The 11,749-nt window shown below is 29.1% G+C and overlaps 1 protein-coding gene across 1 annotated transcript; it reads right to left on the minus strand.

Annotated features, from left to right (window-relative positions):
* Positions 1–6,335: 6,335 nt before the first annotated feature.
* LOC105118189 (uncharacterized) lies at positions 6,336–8,628 on the minus strand. Its single transcript, XM_011016079.1, has 4 exons — positions 8,444–8,628; positions 8,018–8,230; positions 7,491–7,706; positions 6,336–7,011 (listed from the first exon to the last, which is right to left on the minus strand). The coding sequence occupies exons 1-4, from the start codon at positions 8,504–8,506 to the stop codon at positions 6,781–6,783; spliced, it is 723 nt and encodes a 240-aa protein (XP_011014381.1). The 5' UTR covers positions 8,507–8,628; the 3' UTR covers positions 6,336–6,780.
* Between the last annotated feature and the right edge of the window lie 3,121 nt (positions 8,629–11,749).

Consider the following 11,749-nt stretch of genomic DNA (forward strand, 5'->3'; position numbering starts at 1 on the left):
TGTTCAGTTAAGTTTATTATGTCAAGGTGAAAAGGTTACACTAATGGTGTAAGAATAAGTATGGTGTAAACTTAATATGGACTTTAATATTTGATACTAACATATTTTATATTTGTTAACTTATTCACTCTTTAATACTTTACTTGTTAAATGGTTAATCTAGATTTATGTTGTATAACAATTGGTACAATAAATACTTCGCACTTTCATAGCCTATACTATATAATTTAACCGACATCTGAGCTATGAAAAAAACTTGATTTGTTGTTAATATAAGTTATAATTATGAATGTCTGACAACATTTACAAGTATTAACATTATTTGAATAAGATAACTAATGTAATCATGTTAACAATGATAACCTTCTTTGTGTGTGGCTTCCAATTGAATAATAAGAGTTTATACTATACTTGTTTGACATATCATTAGTAGATCCTCTAACCTTGACAATTGTTGTTATCATTGTTTAATCTTTACATTAATCTTACATCTCAAAGTTCTCATCAACTTCTTCTTCTTCTTCTCCTCCTCCTTTATTATTACTACTACTACTATTATTGTTGTTGTTGTTATTGTTACTATTGTTGTTATTATTGTTGTTGTATTATTGTTATCTATAATTTATACAATTAACCTCCTTATGGTTCGACCCTAGTTTTGCTAGGTTCTTTATTACTTTGACACTCCTGCACTTGAAAAAAGACATTAATTTTTTAGTTGTGTTAGTTGTTCACACTATAACTAGTTCTAATAGCCTACTAATAGGTTACAATATTGACAATACAATGGACCTTGATAATGAGTTACGATAGTTGTTTAGGAATAGTTGGCTAATGGTCTAGTCATAAGTATAATATGGTTATAGAAATTTGGTTTGAGAGTAAGGTCATGTTTTATGAAATTGAATGCCAAGTAAAAACATGTATTGATGATTTGTTTTATGAAATGTTTCATGAACTATGAATTATCAACATTTTTAATTACATTAAGTTGTTGTTTCATTATTATTAATGCAATGTGTGTGTGTGTGGAGCTTTACTTGATAAGTCATTATTGCATAATGACTTTAATGATTTCTGGTGAGTGGGGTTGTTCATACTTTAACTAGTTCTAATGGCTTGCCGATGGGTTATAATATTGTTAATAGACCTTGATAATGGGTTACAATAGTTGCTTAGAAATAGTTGATTAGTGGTTTAGTCACAAGTACAATGTCATTGTAGGAAATTGGTCTCAGAGTAAGCTCATGTTTTATGGAATTGAATGCCAAGTAAAAGCATGTACTAATAACTTATTTTATAGAACGTTTCATGAACTATGAATTATCAACATTTTTTTAACTATATTAAGTTCTTGTTTCATTATTGTCAATGCAATATGTGTATATGTAGAGCTTTACTTGTTAAGTCATTGTTAGCTTACCTTTCCCCTTCCCTCTCTTTTTTAATTTCCCCTCTGTAGATAGGTAAAAGATGAATAAAGGTGTGAGTAAGTTTCAAGCTATGAAGTATATATAATTAGTTTAAGTTCTTAGTTGAGCTGGAAGATTTATTTAATAAAGAACATTTTTTGATTTATTATGAGATATTCATTATTAATATTTTTAAGAATTTGTAATAAAAGTTGATGTTATTATAAAAGCAAATAGTCTTCATTTATCTATTTGTATAAAATATATTATATTATTATATATTTGAATGATTAGTCATTAATTATGAATAATTATAATATTAACAACATAACATATTCATTACAATCTCATGAAAACAAGATTAATCTTTATTATTATGGTGATCATGTCTTTAATTATTATTTAAAAAAACAATATTTTTCCATATAATATCCTTGCAAACTTGAAAATCATAGGTATGGATTAAATAAGCATACTTAACATCCAATATATTTTTTTTATAATAAAATTTCTCAAAAAAAAAATATATCAACCATGATATGATTAAGTTAAAAAATAGAAAGATACATGAAAACTCTAATTATAGTTTTCATCAATCCAAATAGTTTTATTTATCAAATTCAAAAGTATCATTGCTACACACATAGTTACGTATATTTTACTATATTAATATTATTAGATAATAATTCAACTCAAAATTGATGTAGAACTTAACTCTACAATCATAGAAACCCTACAAATTTTACAATAATTAGATATTTATTCATAATAATGCATTCATAAAATGACCAAAAACATTTATACCGATTTAAAGTGTCTCTTTTCTCTTTAATTAAACTTTCTCCACCACCAACCCCCAAGGAAATTCACAAATCATTACTATCTTATACAGAATATTAATCCTTTATCAATTCCCAAATTTCACACTAAACCCATCTTCTCTAGTGGTTCTTGGCAATTTTTTCAACAAAGTACAACGCAAACGATGGGTGGGGCGATGAATTGGACGGCTAGGAACGAAGGAAGGTACAATTATTGGAGTTAATGGTACACGTGGCATTCACATAGTAAACGAGGGAATCATGATTCATGAAAGCGACGGCAAGTTTCGGGTTTGGCAACTTGTGAAGGGCGGCGTGTACGGCGTCACTTTCACAAGAAATTTTTAAGGGCGAAAAGATGAAAAAGTTTGCTCGACCGGTATTTCCGGTGAGAAAGAACAAAATACGTGTCAACATCAGGTAACTTCCAGCGATTGGAAAACCTCCTCGCTCGTGACTCTCCAATAACTTTATCTTAATAGACGACTTGGGGCCCATATACTAACTTTAATCACTTTATTAAAGGCATTCCTCCAATGCTCCACTCGAGCCACTCGGTTTTAGAATGTTGCAACGCCATGCTCAAAGTTTTCAGTTTCTTACAACGTTTGTTAAAAAAAAAAGGTAAAGGGAGAAATGGCTGCCGACAATGCATTCTTGCCCAATGCTTTATGGAAAGACATGTTTGGTTTCAATCCCTCCTAGCTAGCTTATGATCGAAGGTTTAGGAGTTAATTACTGCATCGATTAACCCAAATCAATGCTTATTAGCATTCCAATTAGAGATGTGACTGAGTGGAATCAAGTCAAGTGTTATGATATTCAAGATTGGCCCACATAAATTAAATCAAGCACATGTTAAGCTTCGATATCATATTAAACTTTAAAGTAGAATTCAAATTTGATTTATTAATTTTCATCGAGCTTGTTTATGAATATAACAAATCAAATAAATAAGATTTTTTAATATAATAATTATTTTAAAATTAATTTTTTTTATCTTAATCTCATATATTATATTCGATTTAAGTATAAAACTCTTTCGATACATCATCTGATATAATTTTCAAGTTATTTTATGATACGAACCCATGATCATGTGATTACATAATTTATACACTAAAAAAATAAATTTTAAAAAGTTATAGAATCAATTAATTTGATAGAAATGTGATACGAATATTATCTAAATTAAAATCTAAATTAAAGTACCAACACTATTAAAATGAATTTCTACTTAACAAATATTAATTCGTGAACGGAAAGGTTAAGAGAGATACTATAGACCAATAATACCTTGACAAGTCAAACTTTTTTTCCAGACAAAGAGAAAAGTGTTGTATTAAGCAACATAAAGGTTTATTCAAAACATTATGGCTAAAAAACAAATCTAAGTATAAGTTAAATAATCATATTTATAATAGGCTAAAAAATATATGCTTAACAATTCTAGAAAAGCAATAGTAGAGTTTTAAATAAAATAAAATAAAATCATAAATCATCTAAAAAACTAATATAAATTATGCTTAGTTTCTTCTAAACATTATTTCAAGAACTTTATGATCTTTGATTAACTTGAAATTCTAATCATGTATACAAAATAACTTCTAGAAACTTTTAGTAAAATTTAAGTTCGATCTAAAGGTCAGATCAAAACTTATTCTTATTAGCATAAAACTGTGCAATAGAAAATATCAACCCAAAACCAACTTTAATTATCTTAAATAAGCATGAAAATCTTTGTAATAACTCATGCCCTTTAGTTTCTTTATAGAAGATGGAAACTCCTAAAATATTCTATCATTCAATATTGTATTGCTCGTTTCCTTTTGTAGTTAGAATAAATAAAAAATTCGTGTAAGAAAAGAATTTTAGAACATTAAGGAATCATTACCACATTTGAAAACAATATCCTTGTCCATTACAAATCCTAAAAGAACTAGAAAACTCCCAAAAATAAACTGCTAAATATCCTTGTATCAGTAGAAAAGAAGTCTTTTCCAAATAAAAAATTTATAAGTCAAAATATAATAAATAATAATAAAACCTATATTGCATCTATTAATCTATATCACGAGGCATTTTTGAAATTCAATTTATCCAAAATTTTAGCTCAATATAAAATAATACGTCAGGAAACTTATGATAAAACTTTAGTTTAATCTAATGATTAAATTGAGAGTTATGATCAACAATATAAAACTAGATAAAAGATATAATTATATTAGAATTTAAATTTTCTTGTTCAAGCTTTTCTTGTATTATATCGCTTTGCATTCATAATATAACATAAATATTGTTTTTAGTTATATTTTTTAAATATATTTTAAATTTTTAAACATTTTGATATAAATTGATACAACTTGTTCATGAAGGTAATCAAGCTCTAAAATTATGACAAAACTTAATTTGTATATCCAAAAAGATCGAACTTGAACGAATACTCTATTGAATCGATTTTGAATCAAACTTGAGTAGTGGGGTTCGTTTTAGAACCCCAATTTTCAATGCAAAGATTGAATTATAGTATAAATTCTAGATAATTGCATCTACGAGCACGGTGATACAAAATTGTGTTGACTCCTGTAGGGATGGACTAGTGTTAATAGATTTGATCTTCCAGAGATGGTGGAAAGATAGCTAAATGGGTGGCTATAAAATAAACTTTGAGGGGTCCTGTGATAGAAATGCTACGAAGGCAAAACTGGCATGGCTAGTATGAGGTGAGGTTATGGGAGTTTCGTGGATTTGTTCCTTAAAAGTACGAGACTTTTGCAGCAAAAGAAAAGGCTGTTAATCATTGAAGTTGATGCTAGCATGTATTTGTAGAAATTTACCCACATTAGACTTAAGAGCATTTGAAATAAATGCCTTTAAAATTCACACAAATTCTATATTAAAGATATAATAATGACAATTGTAAAACGTCATTATATATGTATCTAACATTTATTTTAGTTTAGTTTATAGTGAGTGCATGATGCCTTGCTTTAACTGCATTAATTAAGTATTTACAATTTCGTGATAATTATTAAGTTTCAACATCCAATTATGAGAGCCATTGAAAAGAAAGAAGAAAAAAAGATGCCAGATCTAAGCTGTGCAAGTGTGTTTTTACGCACGAGCATGCTTTCAATAAAATATTAAGCTTGGAACGATTCCTAGAAATTATAACGAAATACAAATTTAAATTGCCACCTATATATATAAAAAACACACTTGCATGCTTTCAATAAAATATTAAGCTTGGAACGATTCCTAGAAATTATAACGAAATACAAATTTAAATTGCCACCTATATATATAAATAGACACATTTGTCATGTGTGTAACTAATAAAACAAAATTTTGAAATATTAACAAGTTTTTTTTTTAAAATTCTTAAATTATGATAATTAAGTTTATTGTTTATTATTTTTACTTAAACTAATTTTAGAAAATTAATATTATATATATTAAATAATTTTTTATATACATCAAATATTAAAAAAACTTAATATGAGATAAATGTCTTTAAAATACATTATATAATATTTGAAATTTTATCATATTATATCAATTAAAATATGCGCCATTTATAATCTTGTTATTTACAATTAGATTCTTTTCTAATAAAATTATTAAATTATGCGATACAATTTGTAATATTTTAAAATGGAATAACAATTAAACATTAAAACTCAAATATTGTATTAACAATGTAAACTAAATTGTAAGACAATGCTTAAAAAATGCATTTTCTTTAAAAAAATTAAAAAATATTTTAAAGGATAACAACAAATATTTGGTTATAAGATAAGAAAGATGGAGATAAAAAAGAAAGAAGAAGAAAAAGCTCAGAGAACATATTTTTATGTTCCTCTCTCTCTCTCTCTCTCTCTCTCTCTCTCTCTCTCTCTCTCTCTCTCTCTCTCTCTCTCTCTCTCTCTCTCTCTCTCTCTCTCTCTCTCTCTCTCTCTCTCTCTCTCTCTCTCTCTCTCTCTCTCTCTCTCTCTCTCTCTCTCTCTCTCTCTCTCTCTCTCTCTATATATATATATATATATATATATCAGGGACACTAACCAATAATTAATCACGAGAAACCACTGCCAGGCAGGCACCATAATTAACAACACAATATGCACTTCCCATTTATTCATTTTTTTTTTTACAGTACATTACTCTCTCTCAACAAACCAATATTTACATGGTGAAGTTGACAAATTAGTGTAATAAAGCTGGGAAAAAAAAAATAAAAGCCCTACTCATGCTGCCATATATCTTACCATAGCCAGCTTCTTTTGCTCATTTCAGCTGTATCTCCCTATCTCACTTATTTCTTTTGTTCTAAATAAATATATAGAACATTTGATCTGTGCCCAACACCGGCCTCAAGGTACAAAGGCTCAGATGTCAGCAGCTTAGTAGCATAAAGAGACAGTGATGCTTTTGATCATAATATATAAGATGGTAATAACTTCAGGTAGTCTGCTGTAGTAATATTCTATTTTGATGGAAGTCGGTCACCACTATATTGATATATTTGCTGTAGTCTTCTTCATCACTAGCTAGTATTCTATGATATATCCTCCCATTGGAGATCTGTGTGGAACTCCCTTCCTCCTCTTGGCAGTCCTATAATTATTCATAGCACTTGGAGGTGGGGTTGATGGTGTAAAGCTTTGTACTTTGCTTCTAGCACCTCCGTTGCCAATGCCTTTCATTGATTCTTCAGTGTCTGAGCCATCCATCTCCTTGTACCTTTTTTTCTTCCTAAAATTCTTTGATGTTCCAACAATCTGCAATGTTATTCAATTACAACTGGCACAACGATATTGAGCATGAGAAAAGTAATTATAGCGGAAGGACCTTCTTTTAATAAGAAAAGACAAATCGATCGAGCTAGGTTTATTTGATCTAGCTACACTGGAAGTTTGTAAGGCTCGGGCTCTCCTCCACCTCCTCAAATAAATGAAGAATTAAATGTTTTTCCATTAACTTCTGAGGGGGGAGGGGGCTGGCGGAGTGTTGACAAGAAGAAAGTACCATAAAGCTCTTAATTTCCATGGGTGAAAATATTCCGCACAAGTGAATCAACTCTCTTCCCAAGTAAAATTAAACAAAGTCAACATATACGGAAGTAAGACAAAAGAAAAAAGCAAAATATTTAATTTAATCTATTAAAAGAAAAATATTGATTAAAATTTCAGTTGACAAAAAAGCAAAGGAGTGGAAATAAAAATTAAAAAAAAAGGAAATATGTGCGGGCGTATTTTACCTTGCAACCAAGAGAGCAAAAACTGAAGGAATCCAGGAGGCTACGCTCACAGACATGGCAAGTGTTGGTAACACCTTTACCAGGCCTAGGCTGAGGCCTCTCATTCAAGAACACAATTCTAGCACTGTTGATAATGTATGTCTGGACTCCTGTTATGTCCAAGTATTTCTGAATTTCAGATACCCTAATCACATCATGGTATGATGACCTCCTTATCTACAAGAAGACAACGACACAATGCCATCAATGAGTAATTTGATTAAACCATAATAGACAAAAAAATCATGTGCTAGATGCCCTTGTCTCAATTAAAAAAAAGCCATGGATTCAGGATTGAACACTCCAAATCAAAGAGACACGTGCCATTGCTGAAACCGATGCAAGTTCATGTGATTTTGGACATATCATTAGATGAGAGACATGGGGATATCTTGGGAAGAAGAGCAGTGCCCATGATGACTGCAGTGTTTTTGTGTATTGCTACTTTAAAAGAATGGTGAATAAAATCCTTAGCACTTTGCACATACCTGAATAGCTCTATGGTCACTGTGGAGTGAAAGACAAACAGAACAAAGGGCACCGTTCATGCAATCCAAGCAATACATATTGCATTCACTCTTGTGAGCATCAGCATGAAGCTTGCATTGAACAAAGAAGCTTGTTTCAAGAAGTGGATGCAGCCATGGTGGCCACTTGATATCTTCTTTATGATCATCAACATCATCAGGACCACCACCTCCCTATAATATACTCAAACAAGATTAACATAGATTTGATTTCAGCACCATTTGTAATCAAGAAATAATTAAAACACAAGATGGACACAGACCACATACATACGTATGTGGTTTGATGTTAATCTTGAGTTCTATTTCTTGATTACAGATGATACTCCCAACAAGATACATAAATGTGAGATACAGCACTAGTGGTAGCCAATTAATTATAATTACCATGATTCTTCTGATGTTGGGTTTGATTTCTCTCACAGTGGTTTCTTGATCATTGATGATCATCTATGGACAGTTTTGGAGAAAGAAAAGAGAGCTTTTTGTCACAGAAAGAGAGAGAGAGAGACAGAGATAGAGAGAGGTGGGGGTAGGAAATTGTAGTGGTGGGTGGTGGATGGGGTGTGGGAGGTGCTTATCTTTGGGCATAAAAGTCTACCACCGAACCTCTACACCCGAACCTAAACCAAAAAATTAGATGCGTTTGGTCCAAGGAACTCACCATTAATTCTTCTCCATTTCTTTTCCTTTGCTACATGTTGTTTTTGTTAGACTTTCTAATTTCAAAATTAATATTTTCATTTCTTACTTTTTTTTCTTCAAGTTTTTTTATTTTAATTATAAATATTTGGATTAACTTATACACTACACACCTTAATTAATTATCTAAGATTCTTAAATTAATAATTATATAAATTTTTAATAACATGAAATTTATAATATTTAAACTAATAATTTTTAAATAATAAATTCACGACCAACTAATTGAATTAAACCCCTAAAATTTAATATTAACATTTCGAGCATCACAGATAGGTTTTGGTGGTCTTGACACATGAAGGAGTGGATGATTATGCAAAACTAGAAAATGCCACGTGTTGGACATTTGTATTCCGTAGGGTGCCGAGGTGGGACTTTGGTATTGCCACCTGAAAGAATAAAACAGTGCTTCGCAATGTGGGGGGAAAAAGAAAAGAAAAAAGAGTACCTGACAATAAGGAGAACCTGTGGATGCTGTTAGGTACAGAATATAATAATTTTGGTGGATTTGTTTGCTGGCTAGATACCCAAGTTAGAATTCTACGTATATTATTCCAATTTGTTCCAATGTTTATGTTATTTTAGGCGTCCTTTATATATGTTTTCGTTAAATAGGGTTCTTATTATTTATTATTTTATTTTTTTAATGTTTGACTTGTATGAAAAGATTTGATCATCAAAAATATTTTAAGATGAAATAAAAGAATTTACAATAAGAAAAATAACTAACAATGCTGGAAAGATGAAAATATTTTAGAAAAAAATTATTAAATTATAATGCCACCATTAAATCTTTCCTTTCTTCACACTTGTTTTTTAAATAGTTTTATTAACACAACTTAAGAATGAGAAAATAATATATTTTTTTTAAACATATTTGAATGGTATTATTCATAATTCATAATTTATTTTTATTATTTAAATTGCTAAACATACTTATTTTTAGATTTTTTTTCAAATAAAATATAGTTGAAAATAAACATTCATTTATTTTATAATTCAAAAACGTTAAAATTATGTTTTACTAAATCCTCTTATTGTGGGATTCTACTTTTTCAAGAAATTTAATTTTATTCAATAAGTTAACTCTCATATTAAATGACAACAAAATTATATATTAATTAAAAGTAATAAGACTTTTAATTAATATTTAAAAATGTATTTTTATTAAGCTTTTATATCATCATTTTGCACTTGAAATATCAATAACTCCTTAACTAAAACATGTTTTATAATAACATATCTAATAATATAAAATACCTTTAATTTGCAGTAAATATTCATTTTAAATGCAGGCCTATCACATAAATCAAGAAATTGATTGATGAGTTTAAGAACTTAAATTGAAAGGACAAAGAGATGGCCAAACTTAAAAAAGAGATCCCGGTGCAATCCAAACCGGAACACTATTTGGTAATTGGGTCATATCTGAAGCTGTACATCTCGGATTTAAGTCTACTTTATATAGATGGAAAGGTAAGACATAGGCCTGCAACTTTCATATAGAGCCTAAGATTTAAAAAGGTCATTTTCAAGTCTAAATTGTAGTAAAAACAAAGAAGTCCGAATATGTCCTACAACCCGAACACTGTTCAGTGTTTGACCCATATCTAGAGTTGTAGAAGTCCAAATGACCTCCATTTTTTTCCTAGAAAGCTAAGATAATTTCCTACAACTTTCATGTTTTCAAGTGGTTCGAATTCTAATGTTATCGATGACGTTTTGGGCTAACAAGAGAAGATAAGGATTGTTATCAAATTAAGAGTTAGCCACCCACTCATCAATTAGTCATCAAATCAATAGTTTTCAATTTTGACCTATAAAAGGAGGCATTTGCCATGCATTTAGGCATCTTGGTCTCTAGGTCAAGATCATGCTCTTACTTTCTCTCTTTATATTTTTGTAATGCTTAAGTTTTGCTTTCATTAATATCTTGTTCATGCCTTTCATTTCCTTTTCTTTACTTAGTTAACTTTTATCTTATTTATGTTCTTATTTTGTTGATTTATTTTTCTTTCTTTCATTATTTTTAGTTAAGTTGATTATACCAAGGTGAAAAGGTTATATTAATGGTGTAAGAATAAGTCTAGTATAAAGTTAACATGTACTTTAATGTTTGATACTAACATGTTTTATATTTGTTATCTTTTTCCCTATTTAATACTTTGTTTGTTAAATAACTAATCTAAATTTATGTTGTATAACACTTAGTATAACAAATACTTGACACTTTTATAATATATACTGACACGACTAAAAGATTGATGTCTTCTCCCAAGTGCAGGAGTGTCGAAGTAAAAAATAACCCGGCAAGACCGGGGTCGAACCACAGGGAGATTATTTGTACAAATTATAAATAACAATAATACAATAACAATAACAATAACAATAACAATAACAATAACAATAACAATAACAATAACAATAACAATAACAATAACAATAACAATAACAATAACAATAACAATAACAACAATAATAATAATAACAATAACAATAATAATAATAATAATAATAATAATAATAATGATAGTAGTAGTAGTAGTAGTAGTAGTAGTAATAATAATAATAATAATAATAATAAAGAAAGAGAAGAAGAAGAAGATGATAAGAACTTGGAGATGGAAAATTAATGTAAGGATTAAACAATAATAATAACAAATGTCAAGGTTAGAGGTTCCACTAATGGTATGTCAAACAAGTATAGTATAAACTCTTATTATTCAATTGGAAACCACACACAAAGGAGGTTCCAATGAGATTATAGATTGTTAACATGATTACATTAGTCATCTTATTCAATTAATGCTACTACTTGTAAATCTCGTCAAGCATTCATGATTATAACTTATGTTAACAACAAATCTACTTGTAAATTCCGTCAAGCATTCATGATTATAACTTATGTTAACAACAAATCAAGTTCCTTTCATAGCTCAGGTGTCGGTTATACCATACATTATGGGCTATGAAAGTGCCAAGCATTTGTTG

This window comes from Populus euphratica, unplaced genomic scaffold, assembly GCF_000495115.2.
Source record: "Populus euphratica unplaced genomic scaffold, PopEup_1.0 scaffold1770.1, whole genome shotgun sequence".
Lineage (NCBI taxonomy): Eukaryota > Viridiplantae > Streptophyta > Magnoliopsida > Malpighiales > Salicaceae > Populus > Populus euphratica.

Bases quoted from the DNA above. Each gene is read 5' to 3' on its own strand.
- LOC105118189 (XM_011016079.1), bottom strand. From the start codon at position 8,506: ATGATCATCAATGATCAAGAAACCACTGTGAGAGAAATCAAACCCAAC. The intron at 8,231-8,443 runs GTAATTATAATT...AGTATATTATAG, and splicing joins CCAACATCAGAAGAATCATG to GGAGGTGGTGGTCCTGATGA. The intron at 7,707-8,017 runs GTATGTGCAAAG...GTCTTCTTGTAG, and splicing joins GTGACCATAGAGCTATTCAG to ATAAGGAGGTCATCATACCA.